General features: G+C 45.7%; 1 protein-coding gene across 1 annotated transcript; it reads left to right on the top strand.

The window, feature by feature from the left end:
• Positions 1-2,145: 2,145 nt before the first annotated feature.
• Positions 2,146-20,672, top strand: LOC135078259 (tRNA (32-2'-O)-methyltransferase regulator THADA). The gene is made up of 12 exons (XM_063972858.1): positions 2,146-2,225; positions 3,426-3,590; positions 4,159-4,234; positions 4,989-5,197; positions 8,786-8,921; positions 10,622-11,008; positions 11,980-12,132; positions 13,520-13,746; positions 15,779-16,039; positions 16,742-17,511; positions 18,264-18,523; positions 20,375-20,672. The coding sequence occupies exons 1-12, from the start codon at positions 2,146-2,148 to the stop codon at positions 20,666-20,668; spliced, it is 3,018 nt and encodes a 1,005-aa protein (XP_063828928.1). The 3' UTR covers positions 20,669-20,672.
• The last annotated feature ends 24 nt before the right edge of the window (positions 20,673-20,696 follow it).

Here is a 20,696-nt window from a genome sequence, read left to right as displayed (position 1 = left end):
TTATTAATATAGATTGATGTGATACGACGTGGTGCCCAGTGACTACTACTTTTACATTAGTGTTTTTCATTTTTTCTAAATAAGGATCATAAATCAAGCAAACCTTTTTTTTATGCAAGACAAGGCAAGTATTTGACCGCAATCGCACCTGGTGTTAAGTGAGTTGCAGTCTAGGATGGTACATATCTGCCCTGTACTGTAAGTGCATATTCACTCTCGCCTTGAAAAGGCCCGGATTATAGTGTTCGGGAAATACAGCAGCAGGCAGCGAGTTCCAGTCCCTAGCTGTTCGCATTATAAAAGAGTCGTCGAAACGCTTTGTGCGAGCTGGTGGAATGGACCTATTTGTATCGAAGATAGTTTGAGCAGTGCAATGTGGCGCGGGCTTGTGTGACGGGTCTCCATACGCGGCAGGCGCGAGCGCACGCTCATGCGCGTATCCAGGGTGGAATTTTGTAATGTCACCTGGAGGGAAAGTACTCTTAATACTGTAGATAGAAAAATTTACTGAAAGAAAACATTCCTTCATTTTTGAAAAGAAAAAGAACTGCATTCAAAGATTTTCGAAATTTTTTCGAAAAATCATTACCATGCTATAGTTACAATTTTCTGTACATAATTAAAATAATTTAAGATTTCATGGTTTTCCCTTCATTTGATTTATCAAGTTCGTTAGAGAGATTTCATCCTTATACTTAACCCTAACAATCGATGTAATAAAAATACAGGGTGTAATTTTTAACAGATTTTAGTTGGTTTGATTCCCGGGTTTGGCAAGCAAATTTTTGGAAATCTTTGAATGCAGTTCTATTTCTTTTAAAAAATAAAGGAATGTTTTCTTTGAGAAAAATTTTCTATCTACAATATTATGAGTACTTTCCCTCCAGGTGGCATTTCAAAATTCCATCCTGTATAGTGGTCCCCAGATGGTCTGGTTTATGGTCTGGAATAAGTTACATTATGTACTCACGGCTTGTCGTTTCGCCTGCTATGCTGCTGCTGCTGCTAGCCGTGGTCACAAGAAAGAAAGAAAGAAAAATTATTTATTTGACAACTAAAAAAAAAGTACAAAAACAATGAAGAGAAAAGAGAGAAAAAATGTTGCCAAAGAGGTCACCCACTCAGTATCATCTTGACAGTTGACATTTTACTGCCAAGTGCCAAGACACTGGTTCCGGCATTGTCTTTTTAAAATAGAAAGACGTGTCCGCTTGTGTCTTGTCACTATTTTTTACAACTTCTTACAAAACTTGCGCGCACAAAGCAAATCTAGTATGTAAAATCATCAAACTTCTAATGCTCGTATACATGTCATAGTAAGTTTGGTTTATTACACTATTTTGTTATAAAAAAATAAGGTTTGGTGGATGGCCGCGCGAAAAAAAAAGACGCCACCTTCCATACAAAATCTGGCATTGCCATTTTTTATCCCTTGTTGTATATTACAGCACGGCAGCGGAGCCGGCGATGTTCGCGCTAGTTTCGCGGCTGCTGCGCGAACTTCGTGCGCAACTGGCGGTGAGCGCGCGCAGCGTGGCGGCGGCGGCGCGCGCGGGGCCCATGTACGGCGTGCTGCACTGCGTCGGCTACTTCATGACCCACTGCGACCCCGCGTGAGTGGAGCATTCGATCCGAACACCTAGGTAGCATTCGGATCAAGACGACCGCGACGCGAGACCGCGACCGGCGACCGCGACCCACTGCTTTATATGAATTAATAGGAAGTGCTGACGGATGCAAGCGACCGAGTCGCGCGACGTGTGGGCGTGGCCTGCCGGCTACTTGCGTCGCGCGACTCGGTCGCTCACAAGGCAGTGCCGTGGCGCGACAGATGCAAAATGGCCGTGTTTTCTTCGCACGAAGACGAAATTTTAATAGAATTAGTAAGTTTCGTATGGGTCGCACGACTCGTGTCGCGAAGATTCGTAAGTAGCTGTCGCCCTGCGACCTGCGACCGGTTGCCTGTCGCGGTCTCGGGTCGTGGTCTCTCGTCGCGGTCGTCTTGATCCGAATGCTATCTTAAGTAGCTGTCGCCCTACGACCTGCGACCGGTTGCCTGTCGCGGTCTCGGGTCGTGGTCTCTCGTCGCTGTCGTCTTGATCCGAATGCTATCTTAAGGCCTCAGCCTCGAATTTAGCGGGCAGCATGGCGGCGGCGGCGCGCGCGAGGCCCATGTACGGCGTGCTGCACTGCGTCGGCTACTTCATGACCAACTGCGACCCCGCGTGAGTGGAGAATTCGATCCGAACACCTCAGGCTCAGAACACACGGTGAAACGCAACTGCAACGAATAATTTCTACAATAGCGTCCGTTGAGAGACCACACATGACGCGACCAGTTTGAAACCGATTTGAACTGGTCAAACTGGTCGCGTCGTGTGTGGTCTCTCAACGGACACTATGGCAGAAACTTAGATGCAACTCAAAAGTAACTAGAAGTTGCAGTTTCGTTGCAGTTGCGTTTCACCGTGTGTTCTGGGCCTTAATCTCAATCGATTCGACGGCCGCGTATCGAGCCGAGCGGCAAAATGTGACTTAACCGCGGCGACGAATTTTGCCTCGCAACGAGTTGTGCCTCAGGTTGCGCCAGCGTCTCCATTTGAGCCACCGCGAGTCGAGGCGCTCCACCTGAGTCACCTAGTGGAGATCTGAGGGCTGAGTGTGAGTTTTCATCAAACGCGCTCACCAAAAAATGACATTTAATGTATGACGGATTGTACAGCGATCGTTCGTGAAACGTTCAAAAACTAAAATTTTCATACATTTTTTAAACGCGCTCACTAGTGAGCTCACTAAACTAAAAGTGTAAACTCACACTCAGTCCACCGGTTACTTAGACTGACGCTCCCTGTCCACGGGAGCGGAGCGAGGTGGTGGGAGTGGTGAGCGCAATAAACATTTGTACTCCACTTCTGTGGACAGGGAGTTGCAAACTAGTTTATAAAATTATACTAAACTAGAAAGCGGAGCAGAGCCTAACGCTTCACGTATGACACACAAATCCACTTCGCATACCTAGCTGGACAGACATAGCTCGCAATTCTGCTATCTCACTCCACTTCGGCGGACATATTTCTTTTCGATCAATCAATTTATGTATACGATGTTCGAACGAAGTCTGTACGAAGTGGATGTGAATCCATGCCAACATATGTGATTTTCGTTTGACGACGCATGTGTATTGAGTTTGAGTGTCATCAAATCACCTAAAGTACGGCCAACTAGCAGCGATACAAAAGGTCAATATGACTGTCGAGTTAACAATATATTCTGTCTCTTCTCATTTTTCGTAATGTCTCGTTCTCCCGCCAAAATATGTCAAAGTCAGACGGGTTCACCCATGACATTGGGTTTGTTTAATTTGGTATCGCTTCTCGTTGGACGTACTAATTCGGTTTTCTAATAAGCCAAAATTTTGCTTTCAGAGTTCTAGCCGGCGACGACCAATGGAGGGCGCTGATCGCTGAACTCATAGATCTATGCTTGCTGGTGAACCAGAGCGTGGCTTGTGTGGTCAACAACGCGTCGCCCGAGGGACACCTGCCTATGGACGCTGGTGGCATTGCTACCGATGACTACGGCAACACGGGGTGAGATTCACAGGCTGCTGGAGATTGGAATATTCATACTTGACCTGCAAGCGTATTTCTTAATTTTATAGATTAGCGCTAGGCAAATTCTTCCTTAGTTAAAGACTGCTGGAGACTCATAATTGATTTGCGAGCGTATTTTTCCAAGACAGATGTAGCTAGGCAATTTTTTCCATAATAAAAGAGCGATAGGTATAAATTGGCTTGTCCTTAAAAACTTGATCTGCAAGCGTGTTCTTCCTGAAGCACAGATCTTGTTAGGCAAATTCTTCCTTATTGAAGATGTATAAATTGGCTTGTGCTTAAAACCGTCCTGCTACTACGATTGGCGCAAATCATTATCATTGTTCACAATCCCAACATTAATGAATATCACTTTTCCTCCTTATTAAATAAAACCAGAATCTCTTTTTAACTTAACTGTCAAATAAGATCCATAGAGTCATCCATCACAAAGGCCTTAGTTGACCTTGGTGTCAACCAGACAGTGGATTGGATTGGGGGTACGTGGCTATAAGTTATTCAGCTAGAGGCCTTTATCTACACATTTCTAAATTCTAAATTCTAGTGACCTGAGACTAGAAGATGGAAGACCAGTTACAGCTCAAATGGTGCTTCTATGTGCTTGGAGATCAGTGAAAGAGGTTAGTAATAATCATTTTCATTGTGAAATTATGAATGAAATATATAAGTTGGGCAAGAAAACATTAATAGCCTGAACACTAAGAGATTCGATGAGGGAAAGTACTTACAGGATGGAAAAATTAATGTTATATTGAACATGGAATCATACTCGCTTGATATACAGAACCTATCGTTAACACACTTGTTTGGTACCTTTTGATTTACATATTTAGTTTGCTTTGGCGAATACCGAACTTTACGACCATATTTCGTGGCACTTATCACAAGCATCTTCATTCTTCGGAAAATACTTAGGTGTAATAGTTTGTCCCGGCTAATGTCATGAAGTATAATAAAGGGCATTTAAGTGACTTTATAACATCTGTAAGTTACTTGCCTTGAACCCATCTCTATTCCACCAGTAAGCCATAGATAGTTGGCATTAGACTTTTTTTACATTTAAATATTATTAGGCTCTAATATGTGTATGTATGTACGATTACAAAGTGAATATTAAATTAAAAATGTCAATCAAGTTCATCCTGTGTAATTTTATGTTTATTTTTAATATATTTTTCTCTTTTATTTGTATAAAATTAAATTACATAGTATGGCTGTGGGTACACATTTTTGTGCTTGTGATTATACATTGTAATATTTTTTATGTTTTCTTCAGACTAGTACATTGTTCCCATGAATAAAAATGAAACTAATTATACAGGCAGGGAGCAGAGGTTATAAGGTATGCTGTCGCATTTGGTTTCTCCCTCTCAGAGTCGGCCCATCTTCACTGATCCCCAGGTGTCAAACATTCTCGGCACGCTAGTGGCCCGGATGAGCATCGAACTGGAGGACGAGACGGGCTTGCTGTCGCACGAGCAGCTAAATCGCATCGGCCAACACTTCACCCAACTGCTGGCTGAGACCAAACATCGGGGCGCGTTTGAGCAGGCGTATGTGGGCTTCTCCAGGATGCTGACCAGGTCAGAAAGATATTTTGCTTGAAAGAAGCTTCTATGTCATCATTTCAGCCTCTTAAAGACCACTGTAGATCGTGCCAATCACAAAGACGCGCCCCACCATTCTTCTGCTAATGTTTGAGTGTTATCGGTACACGCTAAATTATCCATGAGTGCACACGCACACTACAATGACGCTCGGATTGTTCGGATCAAACTTCCCGCACCCCGCGCTTTCCTCGACCAAAAATTGGTGGGGCGCGTCTTCGTGGATGGCACGATCTATACGTCGCACGATGTCCCGCTATCTTCTTCAGATCATCAGGCCATTGTCATCGAGATGTCTCAATTCAAGAATTAACAATCAAGAAAAGAAAATTCTCGTCCCCCACGCAAAATCTTTTTTACATTCGTATCTTTTCCTTGTGCAAAAATCTCTCTCATTTGCTCGTTCATTCTTTTTCACTTGTCCTGTGTTCCGTTACACTTACGATCCCTTTTGTGTGCTAAATCGACCTACCCACACTACTCCAAGAGACGTGTGGTCCGTGGTCTGTGGGTGAGCTTCACAGTCATGTTTCACGTTTCCGGGCCCCAATCAATCTGAGGGCTTAGTGTGAGTTTATATCAAACGTCCTCACAAAGTGAGCGTGTTAAAAAAATATAGCTTTTTTCGCCTGAAACATAGGTTTCAACCTAGCTCAGGCTAAAAAAGACTTATGAACTAATGTAAAATCTAGCATAATAAGTTCTCATAATGCTCTTATTGTAATGAATAAACTATTATTTATTTATATGAAAATTTTAGTTCTTGCAAGCTTCCGCTAGGGGCGCTGTACAATCCGTCATACATTTAATTAATGTCATTTTTTACGCGCCTACTAGTGACGACGTTTGATGTAAACACCACTACCCCTGAAAGCAGGGCCGGATTAACCATCTCGGGGCCCCTAGGCACAGCTCCTTTTGGGCCCCCCTTTTTTTTGTCGCGGAGGATATGATTTGCGCACCGTCACCACTGCCGGGGGACAGGGTGGTGTGTGGGACTCCCGGCGCCTTAAAAAGGGAAAAGGACGGGTTTTACCTACTAAAACCTCCGCGGCGTTCTGTCGTACGTAGCCCGAGTGGGGGTGTCGCGAGTATCCGGCCGTAGCCTTGGACTTCCGCGACACCACGCTACAGCGACAGCTCGCCTACACGGCGGACCCTACACGCCCCCCTTGTGGGGGTCCGACGGGAATGCCCGAAACGCCAAGCCGTTCCCGTCAGACGGAGGTGACAACGGTGCCCTCGCACCCCCGGCCTGCTGGCCGCCACCTGGGGGCAGAGTAGAACGGTCGTACAACCGCCTTCTGATGGAGCGAGAGACGGAGCGATGGGGCGAGAGGATCGTTCTCCCGCTCGCGCTCCGCTGCCTTCTTCTGAAGGATGACCTCTTCGCAAAAGGAGGCGACCACCTTCCAGCATCCTTCACTTCCCAGCATGGCGATGACCAGGCTCGGAAGCGAAAGATCCCGGCCCACGACCGCAATGAGGACACGGCGCTGCTCCTCCCAGCCTGTGCAGACCGCGAGGGTGTGCTGCACCGTGTCACCCGCCGCGCTGCATTTGTGTCACACGGGGATTCCTGTCGCCCGATTCTATGCATGGACGAACCGAAGCAGCCATGCCCGGTCAGCACCTGCGCCAGATGGAACGTGAGGAACACGTGCGGTCGTACCGTCCAGGACCAATGGCGGCCAAACTGCGCGCGAGTCATGTCTTCGTGACGGCGCCGCACCGGTCCGGGGCCGGGCACTATCTACGCGCCTTCTGGTCTGCCATCCAGTGATAGATGACAGACAAGACCCCAGCTTCTAGCTCCCAAGGAGGAGTACCAGTGAGGACGCACGCCGCAGCGTGCCCTACAGTGCGGTAGGTCCTTGCGACCCTCTGCGCTATGGCCCGCTGGGGTCTGCGCAGAAGGGCAGCTCTCCCTCTTGTTGAGTGTGTCCGCCCAGACTGGGGCGCCATACAGCGCCATGCTCCTCAGAACGCCGGCATAAAGTCGACGACAGCTCGTTTGTGGCCCTCCCAAATTCGGGAGGAGCCAACTCAGTGCGCTGGCTGCCTTGAGAAGGCGTGGCGCTAGCCCGTTGAAGTGCGGGCTAAAATGCCACCCCCCGTCAAGCGTGAGGCCCAGATATTTCATTTGGCCTTTGACGTCAATCCTAACGTCCTCAACGCGTCGGGAGGGTCGCGCTGGCCCCGGAAAAAAGAGGGCCTCAGTCTACTCCAGCGCGACTTTCAGGCCGAGGCGTCATATTCTGCGAGCGACTAATGTGCCGCCCGCCGACGCCAGCCGTGCCGCGGCCCCAAATGTCTTCTTCGGGCAGTGACCAGAGTGTCATCCGCATAGCATGTGACACTCATGCCCGCGAGAAGGACGCCCCGGAGGAGCCAGTTGAAGCCTAGGTTCCACAAGAGTGGACCGAGCAGCAAACCCTGCGGAACCCCGCTGGCTACGCTACATACAGGACTTCGCGGTCCCGTAAGTAATCGCCCAGCAGCGCTCAAACGTACTGAGGCACTCTGTGATGTTGAAGTGTCTAGAGTATGGTGGGATGAGGGATGGTATTGAAAGCGTTGGCTATATCGAATGATACAGCCAACACACCCTCAGCCCTCCCCCTAGCCTCCACAGTGAGGCTTTTTAGCCTCTGAAGGGCGTCAACCGTCGACCTGTCATATAAACCAAAGCAGTAATGCCAACGTCACGAAAATTAATTAGGTTCCACAGTATCGAAATATGACGATTGAATGTGTAAACCAAAATAAGGCGAAGTTTTGAGGTAGTTTGAGTTTTGTTGCATAAAAATAATCTTTAACATTTTTTTTTTTTCATTTTTTTATCGGGAGTGCTGGGCCCCTGGTCATAATGGGCCCCTGGCCATAGTGGGCCCCTAGGCACTGGCCTAAAGTGCCTTATGGATAATACGGCACTGCCTGAAAGGATATTGAAACGTTTGATTACTCAAAGCTTAGTATACTGGCTCTTGATATTTGTGTCTCTCACATCGGCTTAGTCATCAAAATGACAATTTCTCAAAATGACAACCGGGATGCAAAATGTTCACTTCTCGAAATTACAACTTCTTAAAATGTCAACTTCGCTAAAAGACAACTTCTCATAATAATATTGTCTATTTCGGATATTTCGATTATTTGTGGACATTTTGAACTCAGTAAAAAAACTCAGTAAAACTCATTTATTTCTGTAAGTAGGCTTTAAAAAATCACTTTTACACGTCCCAGTATTAACCCTACCACTGCTTCAGGACAATAAATGGGCCAGTGCTGAGAAGAAGCAGCGCAAGAAACTCAGACACTATTGTCAGCCTCTTTTTCAAAGGTTTTACAGGTTTTCAAAATACATAGTTATAAATATTTATGCGAGCTAGGCAGTTACGCATCCCAAACATTTTTATCTTTTAAATAATCATCGACTTTATAGTAGCTCTTTTTCATTAAGGTAATTTTAATATGTGCTTTGAATTTATGAATGGGTAGTTCTACAACAGTTTTGCGTCCCGGTTGTCATTTTGATGACTAAGCTCTCACATGTCCCTTCAGGCTGTGGAGGTGCCGCTCGGAGGAGCTGCACCTGATGCCGCGCATGTGGCTGCGCGACTGCATCCGCGTCATTTCCGCGCCGCAGCCCGGTCTGAGCGCTACACGACGCAGCGCCGGCCTGCCATACATGATCATGGTACGGTTTAAATAAGGCATAGGACATACACTTCGTTTGTTTCAGCCGAAAGACGTCCACTGCACAAAGGCCTCCCCCAAGGATTTCCACAAAGACCGGTCCTGCGCCGCTTGCATCCAGGTACCTCCCGCGACCTTTACCAGATCGTCGGTCCACCTAGTGGGAGGCCCATAAGAAGGCTCAAGGTCACCCAAAGAGCGATGGAGCGTGCTATGCTCGGAGTTTCCCTGCGTGATCGAATCAGAAATGAGGAGATCCGTAGGAGAACCAGAGTGACTGACATAGCCCGCAGAATCGCTAAAATCAAGTGGCAGTGGGCGGGGCACATAGCTCGAAGAGCTGATGGCCGCTGGGGCAGGAAAGTTCTTGAGTGGCGACCACGAGCTGGAAGACGTAGCATGGACATACACTTGTCATCACAAAAATCGACCCTCCCCCGACAAGCACTTTCAAACGTATGCATCCCCACTTCCCACTAATATTGGCACCATTTAAAAGCCTAGTTCTAAACTTCATTTCATTATTTGATTTTATAACCATAAAAATTGGTCTAATTGATCCCAGAGGTGAGCCCAAAGTGAGGTCTTTTTTCAAATCACATTTATTGTGATTTAGTGTGTGATATGTTAATCGTTTAATAAGAAATTAAATGTGTTTTTCTTTAAGGATATTTATTGGGCTTTCAAATAACACCAATATTGTTGGGGCACCATGATTGTGTCAGTAGAAACGAGTTTTCCTGTAAAACTTAGGTGGGCCGATTTTTGTGATGACCAGTATATTTTGAGAGGTTCCAGAAGATTCCAGAAACTGATGTATATGTCACCGTAAAATTGTGAAGTCACATGACATATCCATTACACCTGCACACTATACCACTGCCGAAGTCCGGCCTCAATAAAGAAAAAATCTTACTTAATTTCTCATGTAGGCCCGATGGCCTACTTTGGCAAGAGCAAGAGCAGACTTTGGGTCGCTACCCAAAGTGTGTCTTGCTCTTGATCTAACATAGGAGATGTCGCTATAGGTAGACCACCGGTAGTTTTCGCATGCGGGGTTCAGGAGCGCCGGGTAATACAAAAACGGGGACCGTCAGAGGTACAGGGGGCAGGCACATTTTGTCAATATTTTTTTTTTTTATGCAGGACAGGCAGGTATTTGACCGCAATCGTACCTGGTGTTAAGTAAGATGCAGTCTAGGATGGTACAAATCTGCCTTTCCTTAAGTTAAGCCTATTCATCCTCGCCTTGAAAAGGCCCGGATTGTAGTACTCAAATAAACAGTCTACGAAAGTCTGACTCTTTGACGCACGTATTGGGGCCTAAAGTATACAACCGATTGCCTAAAATAGTGAAAGAAGCGGTATCACTCCATTCTTTCAAATTTCAATTAAAAAAGTGGTTGATCGAGCAGGCGTTCTATAAAATTGACGAACTGTTTGGAATTTAATTATTATTGACACTGTTACCCACTATTTTTTATTTTTTATTTTTTTTTGACATTTAATTGACATTAATTCTATTTGTATTATTAATTTATTTGGACATGATGTGTATTTCTTTCTTATTAATACTGCAATTGTTTATTATTAATAAGAAAATATATTGAAAATTTGACATGTAATGAACATTATGAATAAATTTCTTATTCTTATTTCGGTCTTACGGCTGTGATCTTTCAATCTAAAATTTTCTTACAGGCTCTTACCACCACAGAAGTGCAGGTGGCAGGCAGCCCCAAATATCTACCCCAGTGCATGACTGCCCTTCTTCGCCTCGCCAACTACGTCCCTAACCTAGACGTGTATCCTGAAACAAGTAATGTCGAACAAGAGGCTACTGATGCACAGGCCCAAAATGATGCTTCCACTTTAAATACTACTACACATGAGCCCAGTGACCAAGCTAATGCTTCGGGAGCTACCAATCAAGATGAGCCGCATGACCCATACGTGGAAGTGAGAACTCACAGCATGAACATTCTGCGGGCGCTGTTTAAGACGTCTGCTTTGGAGGAGGCCCTGGGGGGATACGTTGGGGAGGGGCTGATGGTCGCACTGCGAGGCTTCGAGAGGGAGACGTGGATGGTAAGTTGTCAAATATTTGTTCTGGTATGTTTAATATTTGATACGTGTCTCTTTGTCTTTTAGCCTTCGTTGCAGAGCACAAATTACCAGATTTTCTGGTACATGTAATTTACAAGATAGATGGAGGTTTCAGCCTACCCTCCCATGCTATCTCGACGTATTGGTAGAAAATGCGAAGAGTTCTAGTCCATTCAATTAAAAGCTTTCGAATTATTTTATTACAGACCCCGTTGAAAATCGTTATCAACCCATACACCTTTAATAAGACCAGTTTGGCTATCACTGAGACATTTGCTTGTCATTCCACCGAGCCTTTGATAAGTGGTCTTCGGGTGTTTTGTAAAATATGTTAGTCTGTAAGAAAATATTTGATTGGAATCTCAAATATTTCTATTGCTGTATATTTAAATGGCCAGAGTTTGCGTACAGGAGCGCAACAGTTAAGGTTTGCCCATACCAACGCGTGCAGGCCGCGTGCGCGATGGCAATGGCGATGGCAATCAGTAGGATCACTATCGCTATCGCACTCTCTGGCTGATCGCGTTGGTTTGGCCGAGCCTTTACACGCTACTGTTTAGTGCACGTCGATCCTGATTTGAATATCATCCTTCTTTTATCTGTGTAATAACGGCCGCCCGCGACTTGGTACTCATGGATCCCGTTTTACCTTCTTAGGGATTGAATTTTGCAAAATCCCGTCTTAGTACTACTGACTGACAATAGTGACTGAGTTCTTGCGCTGCTTCTTCTCAGCACTGGCCCATTTATTGTCCCGAAGCAGTTGTAGGGTTAATACTGAGACGTGTAAAGTGCTTTTTAAAGCCTATTTGCATAAATAATTGAGTTTTATGAGTTTTTACCTACGTTCTAAAAGATAGCCCCATGCACCATTTGATTACTACTTGCACTTGTAGTTTCTGAGATATCTTGATGAGTGAGTTAGTCAGTGACCTTTCACTTTTCGCGTGCAGGAGCGCAACAGTTCCACGCTTCTGTTCAGTGCGTTAATGGTGCGCATATTCGGCGTGGACCGCGCGCGCCACTCCGACCTGCCCGCGCTCCGTAACACCATGACCGGTCGCATCTTCTTCCTGCGCTACCCGGCGCTTTACGACTTCATACTGGTACGTATTTAGCTATAGGTTAGCCATACATCTTCAAATTCAAAATTTTAATGCGTTATCGATTTACCAAATGGACGCCAATCTACTACGTCTTCTAGTCTGCAGTCGCCACTGGAAAAGGTTTTCCAGTGGTGACAGCAGAATGGAAGGCGCAGTAGATAGGTCCACTCGGTGAATCGATAACGCATTTGAATTTTGAATTTGAAGAGAGATGATGCTAATGAGGGTTTTTGCGAATGAAAAAGCCAGATGGCAATACGTAGACGCGAGGTCCAAATGCTGCATGATTGGTTATTTTTGACATGACATTGACAGATATGTCAAAATCCACCAATCACGCAGCAGTCAGACCCCACATCCACGTCCCGCCATCTAGCGGATCTTTCATTCGCGAAAACCCTCATTCGCTAGGGCGAATTATGGGAGAGGGGGGCTCATGTTATAGTACTGGACATTATTATGATGCTTTTCGATGCATTTTTTAGAAGTTAATTTGTTTTATTCAATAATTTTTGATGGTATTCGTAGAGGACTGACCGTAATGAATGAGGGTTTTCGCGATTGAAAAATCCGCCAGATGGCAATACGTAGACGGGAAACGCACTAGTCAGCCAAAAGGTGAATTACTTTAATATGATAGTGTTATAATTTTTAATTATATTATTCATTAATTTATTACGGTCACATAAATTGATGCTAATTAATCACTCAGATTCTGAGGACTGAGAATACATCGAATTTATTTTAAAATTATCTTTTCATGTATTAAGTTACTACATTTTTACTGATCAGCTATTATACCTTGAAATTTTCAGTTTGTCTAAATTTAAGTTCTAAAGTGCTTTTTGTCTTAAACAATATGAGTTCGGATATATATCCGATATATATCAAGCCGGTTTTGATGATATATATCAACTTTTAAAATTTGTTACTGTATTTGTACTTTTTGACATAAGATTTTTATTTTTTTAGTTGATTTTGCCGTATTTAAAAGAATATTTTATGTTTTTGCTTTATTTGTCTGATTTTAAGGTTTAAAAACACTAAAAACATGTGTATGTAGCACATATGCAATAGTATTCATGAACAATACAATAAAATAATAATATGGCTTTCATACAAAATTGATATATATCAAAGTTGATATATATCGGATATATATCATAAATATCCGATATTTTGATATTTATAATAAATATCGGATATTTTCGAACCCTGGACGGGAGGTCCAAATGCTGCATGATTGGTTATTTTTGACATGACATTGACAGATATGTTATGGATTTTTCAATCTCGAAAACCCTCATTGATTATAAACGTAACGACTATTGTACTTTCGTTACACCAAGCTTCCGCAAAAATAAACTAAAGTCCTCGTTTCAAACAGAACAAGCTGAAGGAAGCGAATGAATCGATGGAGCACGAGCTACAGCCGGCTCTCTGCCCGGTTCTGCTGCTGCTGGGCCGCCTGTACCCGTCCGCGCTCGAGGGCACGGCGTCGGCGCTGCGGCTCGTGGCGCTCCTGCCGCTCGTGGCCGCCGCCGCCCGCAGCCCCGTGCGAGCGGCGCGGGAGCTGTCTGCGCGCGCGCTGCTGCCGCTCGTCGCGCCCGACCAGTCAGTATCCTGCCTTCAGCTCCATTCATAATGTTCTAGCTCAGGGGTACACAATCTTTTTCAGCACCCTAAGGCCGGCAATACACGGACCGCTTGAAGCAGTCAGGGTTGACAGCTTCAAGCTGCGACTGCACAGTGAACTGCAGAGTTCTATGGACGCACATACACGAACCGCTCGAGCGGTTGCAACTGATTCGGGCGTTCGACAGCACGGTGAATTTTTATCGTGCGGTCAAGCAGTCGCCAGCTATACACTGATTGCTCGAGCTGTCGACAGCTCTCGCGCAGTTGGAGGTAACTGCCCACTTTCTTAATTCCACGGCGCGCGCGCTTGTGATTTGTTGAGCAGTTATAGCTGGCAGCTTCAAGCTGTTGACTCTTGACTACAAGAGCGGTCTGTGTATGTTGATCACTGACTAACTGCTCGAGCTGTCCGTGTATGGCAGGCCTAACCAAAAGATATCCTGCTCCGTCCATTGTGCGGCTCGTGGCGCTCCTGCCGCTCGTCGCGCCCGACCAGTCAGTATCCTGCTCCGTCCATTGTGCGGCTCGTGGCGCTCCTGCCGCTCGTCGCGCCCGACCAGTCAGTATCCTGCTCCGTCCATTGTGCGGCTCGTGGCGCTCCTGCCGCTCGTCGCGCCCGACCAGTCAGTATCCTGCTCCGTCCATTGTGCGGCTCGTGGCGCTCCTGCCGCTCGTCGCGCCCGACCAGTCAGTATCCTGCTCCGTCCATTGTGCGGCTCGTGGCGCTCCTGCCGCTCGTCGCGCCCGACCAGTCAGTATCCTGCTCCGTCCATTGTGCGGCTCGTGGCGCTCCTGCCGCTCGTCGCGCCCGACCAGTCAGTATCCTGCTCCGTCCATTGTGCGGCTCGTGGCGCTCCTGCCGCTCGTCGCGCCCGACCAGTCAGTATCCTGCTCCGTCCATTGTGCGGCTCGTGGCGCTCCTGCCGCTCGTCGCGCCCGACCAGTCAGTATCCTGCTCCGTCCATTGTGCGGCTCGTGGCGCTCCTGCCGCTCGTCGCGCCCGACCAGTCAGTATTGCCTCTATGTTCTTTAACCGTTTCGTTGGACCACTTAAATTGTGCCGCTTTGAACCTGTATGTCTTTTTAATAACTTAAAAAAAATCGAATAATTGCCACGACATTGCATTGAACACACGACATTTCGCTTGCCGGGCGACCGCTGTGACGTCTTAACACTTAAAAAACTCATAATAATAGTATGCAATAAAGAATTTCTGACTTGACGCCTATTGAGACAAACGACGGCTATCTTTTGTTTTTGGTCAGATCAAATTCCCTCATACGTCACACATGACATAGGCTGAGTTGCACCACCTAACTTTACGGTAACTTTGACGATAACCGGTGCTTTTTGTATGGAGTTTGATAGATTTTTGACGTTTGTCAAAGTTAAAGTAAGATGGTGCAACCATGCCTTAAGGCCTCAGCCTCGAGTTTAGCGGGCAGCGGCGCGGGAGCGGCAGGATCTTATGCGTAAAATCAAATAGACCGGTTCTCGAAAACAGCGGCGCGGGAGCGGGCAACGAGCGGGCAGCGCACTCCTTCTTTTGCCCACAATAAATCGAGCGTTAGGAATAAATTTGAATCGAAATAAAATTGTCGCCGTTATTCAGACATTTCGTTTGCGAATAAAAACAAATATCTCGACAACACAACCCCGAACAACACTTCGCCGCTAAAGCGCCGCGCGAGCTGCCCGCTTGTTTCGAGAACGGGTCTGCGTTGCCCGCCCCGCTCCCGCGCCGCTGCCCGCTAAATTCGAGGCTGAGGCCTAATCCTTCTCGTGTTAGAAATTCCATTTATTTCAGAATACAACACCGATCAGAGGTGGAATTGTGTAAAGCAATCGTAATCATTTGACAGTTCATAACGTACGATAAAATCCGTTAAACAAAGCGTTTGACAGAATAATCGTACGTTATGAACTGTCAAATGATAACGATTGCTTTATACAATTCCACCTCGTTCTTGTTTGCCTCGATCGCTATACCGTCCTCAACACTTCCAGATACATGGCGTTCGTCGAGGCGTTGCTTAACGTGATCTCCGACCCGGAGATCAAGCGCAACTACTGTCATGGCGTGTTACTACAGCTTACTCGACTACTAGACGCTCGTCCGGACGAGGCCGCGCTGGAGGGCGAAGCCCTGGCGTGCCTGCGCCTCCGTCTGGACCAGACGCTGTGGATCGTCGATCAGGCCGACGGAGACCACGCCTGCTACGTCATCGCCGACGAGTATGCGAAGATGATCAATATGCTGCTCTGGAGGTGAGTTAAAAAACAAATAATTATACTTTTAGGGCTATATTTCACCGGGACACCATGGCGGGGCGACCAGTCGCCGCTACCAACAAAATGTATGCAGCTTTGCGCAACCAAACGGACACCAGGTAACTCTCTATAGAGCTGCATACGTTTTGTTGGTAGCCGGCGACTGGTTGCGCCGCCATGGTGTCCCGGTGTAATATAGCCCTTGGGCTCTATGCACATTGATTAAGTTTAGTTTCCCGTTATAGCAATGGGTAACCGGTAAGTTATAGCTACAGGTTTAGCTCATAATTAGTAGTTGCGAGTTACTGTTTTCAGTTGTTGCGATTAGTACTTCTTAATGACCAGTTAAAAATTACGATGACCTACTGATTTTTGCGACGTTTGTCAACAACCCACTCCTCTTATCGGTTGAAGTAGCTATAGTCTGGTCCGGGAGCACGTAGAATTTTGTCCAATGACCCCAAGCTACCCATCCTTATCGCTCTCGCGTAATTATATTGCTGTCGCGACTGTGGGACGGGCGCCCGCAGTGAGTGTGCGAGCGCGACAGCACCATAATTACGCGCGAGCGATAAGGATGGGTAGCTTGGGGTCATTGGACAAAATTCTACGTGCTCCCGGACCAGACTATAGTACTTTTTTTTATATAATATGTACATTGAAAAAACCAAGATTGTAATGTGAAAAACTTGTTTTCAGGTTCCCATCTTTGATTAGTGACGATTTGTTATCCCGCATCCAATCGCAGATACACAAAGTGATATTCGCATACTACGTCCCGCCGATCACGTCGGGCCGCGACGTGTGCATCGGCAACTTCGTCAATCTCTACTTCGTGCTGCTCAGGAAATCGCGCAACATCAAGACCAGCTCCGAACTGATCTCCTTGACCCTCAGCCACAAGACTTACGAAGTGGTGCTGAGCACTCTCAACTACCTGCTCATACTTCACAACAGCCTGGACATTGAAGACTGCAAATTCCAAAAGCACCTCTCGACTATGGTGTACCTCGACATATTAGCGGTGATGAGAAGAAGGTCCGACTACATCCAGAAACTGTGCAAGATATTCGAGACCAGCAAATACCCGGAGTGCAACCAGAAGGCTTTGAAAGTGTTGAGTTTGGAAAAGAACACGCAGAAGCACATCGTCGGGATCAAAATGGGCGGCAAGCGCGTCAAATACATCACGGACGAGGAAATCATTTGGAAGCTGTTCGACTGCATTCAGAATGAGCACGAGAATCTGACTCATATCTACTTGAAGAGCCTGTGCGGTTTCGTGTCGACGAAGTTGCAGCAGTCGAAGATATTCCCGGAGATCGTGTTAGAGGTGTTACGGGTCATCCACTCCTGTAGTACGTCGGACAACAGCGACTGCTCGCGGCAGGAGGTCGCCGAATTTATGACAGCTAATTGCGAAAAACTGCTGAAAATGGATTTGGGAAGCATCAATGAGAAAGAAAGATGTAAGTACATACAGGGTGTTAGGTAAATGGGTATATGAGCCGACACTAGCCCATGTTAACATGGTCATATAAAGGGTATGGTAAAGACAGAAAATTGATATCTTCATTTTAATTTTCATACAAATCGGATTTTATAAAATCAGTCGGCTCATATACCCATTTACCTAACACCCTGTATATTATCATTATTACAAACTTGTTTTGCTTTCGTGTCTTATAAAAACCATGACATTTCATCATGCCTTGTTCTGTATAAAAAAAAATCATTTGATGCAGTGACATTAGTCCACATATTTTTGTTTATTACAACCACATGATGGCACAGTTTTTTCCATAAGTGTCGTCGTCCATGCATTTTATCAGACTGTTTGCCAAATCGTGCCTCTTAGAACTGAATACATAATCTGTTAAGATATTACAGTTCTCACAACTTACGAAGGCGAGTGAGTTTACTTGTGTGTGTAAGTGTTACATGTACATAACGATAGTGTAATGTCTATCAAAACTTGCAAAACGAGCCACCATATTATGTAAAGCTCACAAAAACAACTACAGAGTGTTAGGTAAATGGGTATATGAGCCGACACTAGCCCATGTTAACATATGCATATAAATGGTATGGTGTAGTCAGAAATTTGATATCATTTTATTTTTTTTTAATTTTCATACAAAACTGATTTTACATTTTTTATTTACCTAACACCCTGTATATCAAAAATGCAAATTAAAAAAACTAGCTTTCAACTCCGCAGTCGAGTTCAAGTCGCTCATATTCGGCATGCTCGTCACGCTGCTCGAAGACGACGAGCAGAGCATTCGCTACGCGGCGTCCAACGTCGTCGCCGCCGTCGCCGCGCCCGCCGGCCCGGGCTCGCCGACGCGCGTTATACCAGCGCGAGCCGCCGAGATGCTGCGGGCAATGCTGGACGAGCAGCCGCCGGCTATGTTGGTCATGCTCGCGCTCATGGACTTCAAGTCCGAGGTCTGCGTCACGGACGACATCGGCGATGAGGTGAGACTTGTTATAAGAATCTCATTATAGCTCGTGCCATCCACGAATTTCATCACCGTCAATAGACATGTTGACACCACCAATCAATTGACGTACTTTTTAAAACTGTCAAAACGAAACTCTCCCATAGATTTTGTATGGCACTGCAAGCAAGTGACGTCACTATTTTGTCAACTCAATTATACTACTTTTTTCAATTACAATGCGACCAAAAATCGTAATTTACAGGTAATTAAAAATTAATTAAGTTTTTAAGACCAGATGAAGTGTCTTTTTAGAAAAGTTGTGATTTCGAATTATTGGAGAATGGTGTCAAATTGTCCATTGTCAACGTTCCATCAGCTCGCATTAAACGTTTCGATGACTTTTATAACAGCTAGGGACTGGAACTCGCTGCCTGCTGCTGTCTTTCCCGAAGACTATAATCCGGGCCTTTACACGGCGAGAGTGAATAGACACTTACAGGGCTGATATGTACTATCCTAGATTGCATCTCACTTCACATCAGGTGCAATTGCGGAAAAATACCTGCCTTGTCTTGCATAAAAAAGAGACGCGCCCCACCAATCTTTGGTCGAGGGAAGCGCGGGGTGCGGGGAGTTTGATCCGAGCAATCCGAGCGTCATTATTGTAGTGTGCGTGTGCACTCATGGATAATTTAGCGTGTACCCATAACACTTAAACATCCGCGGAAAAATGTTGGGGAGCGTCTTCGTGGATGACACTTATCTATACAACGGAATGCTGTCCGTTGCTTGACAAAACGACTCCCCATGGATTCCACGACGACCGGTCGTACGCTACCCTGGCCTTGCATCGCTTCCCGCGATGACCTTCACCAGATTGTCGGTCCGACTGAGTGGTAGACTAGCCTACACTACGTTTTCCGGCATGCAGTCTCGTGACAGGGCATCTAATCTGTCGCCTGTTGAACCCTAGTACACTATAAAAAAATAAGCTGATAACGGACATGAAGTGTTGTATTTTTGTAATAAAAATGTATTATTCACAAAAAGTTATTACAGCAATCATTGCCTCCCCTCACTCGTTATGATTTTAGAATAAGAGGATTATATGTAAAGTACGGCCAACGAGAAGCGATACCAAATGTAAACAAACCTAATGTCATGGGCATTTGGAATAGCAGCACAGAATAATAATAAGTACTACGTACAGAAGTTTTACTTCGCGAAGGTATTTAAAAAAATGTATGCTCAATGTCATTAACAATATGGTGTAATTTAGCCTGTCTCAAGTGTCAAGCACCATTTTGTTGACAAACGTCAGTGATCGGCACTGCGCCGAAGCTATAGGGCTGACTTCGGTAAAATGATGTGACGTGAGGTGCCAAACTGCGGAAAATGGCGGAGGAAATACATGATTTAGCATGAATTATCATGAATAATATTAACTACTTATTTACCTATCAGTGTCTTGAGGTAACTTAAAAAAGTACATTCTGTGTTTTTATTATTATTTAGGCAGTTAAATACTGCACATTATTTAGTACACCATTTTCTTTATTTTCTTCCATCATACACAAGAATACGCGTGCGTGAGTCAATGTTCGCTCGTATGTGAGGCCTTGTCGAATAGTTTCTTGTAGGTGGGCCATCTTGCGTGTTTTGTTTTCGATGTAAACTCGCGGAGATGAACAGGCCTGATAGCAGGGGTTTGACTTTGACATATTTTGGCGGAAGAACGAGATATTATGACAAGACACAAGATGGGAAGAGACAGAATAGATTGTCAGTTTGACAGTCGAATCGACCTTTTGTATCGCTGCTAGTTGGGCCGTACTTTAGTTATAAAATTGTATATTGTGTCTTAACCAATTTTTGTTTATTACAGTGTCGCGTGTTCGATCAAAACGAGAGATACAACGTATTCCTGGAGGAGTGCGTGTGGAGCACCGCGTGCGCCGACAAGATTCTGCGCACATGCGGCGGCGAGCCGAGCGCGCTCGAATTCGTGCGCCGCGTGCTCGCCGACCAGCTCTACCGACCCACGCTCGAAGCCATGTGCTGCGCCAACCTGCGCGTCTTCGAGAAGCTGCTCGACAACCAACGATCCCCCTACAGAAACGCAGTCGAAAACCCCAAAATCGAAGTATTCCTCAAGAAACTACGCGGCGAACCGGTCTAAGGCATCTCGATCGTTCATTCCGGTGTTA

This window comes from Ostrinia nubilalis, chromosome 14 (genome assembly GCF_963855985.1).
Source record: "Ostrinia nubilalis chromosome 14, ilOstNubi1.1, whole genome shotgun sequence".
In the NCBI taxonomy this organism is placed as follows: Eukaryota; Metazoa; Arthropoda; class Insecta; order Lepidoptera; family Crambidae; genus Ostrinia; species Ostrinia nubilalis.
Note: the sequence above shows the minus strand (reverse complement) of the source record. Positions and strands in the feature narration are given on the sequence as shown.

Coding starts and splice junctions, on each gene's coding strand:
- LOC135078259 (XM_063972858.1), top strand. CDS start 2,146: ATGGCGGCGGCGGCGCGCGCGAGGCCCATGTACGGCGTGCTGCACTGC. Junction 12,133..13,519: donor CGCTTTACGACTTCATACTG/GTACGTATTTAG, acceptor CGTTTCAAACAG/AACAAGCTGAAGGAAGCGAA. Junction 18,524..20,374: donor CGGACGACATCGGCGATGAG/GTGAGACTTGTT, acceptor TGTTTATTACAG/TGTCGCGTGTTCGATCAAAA.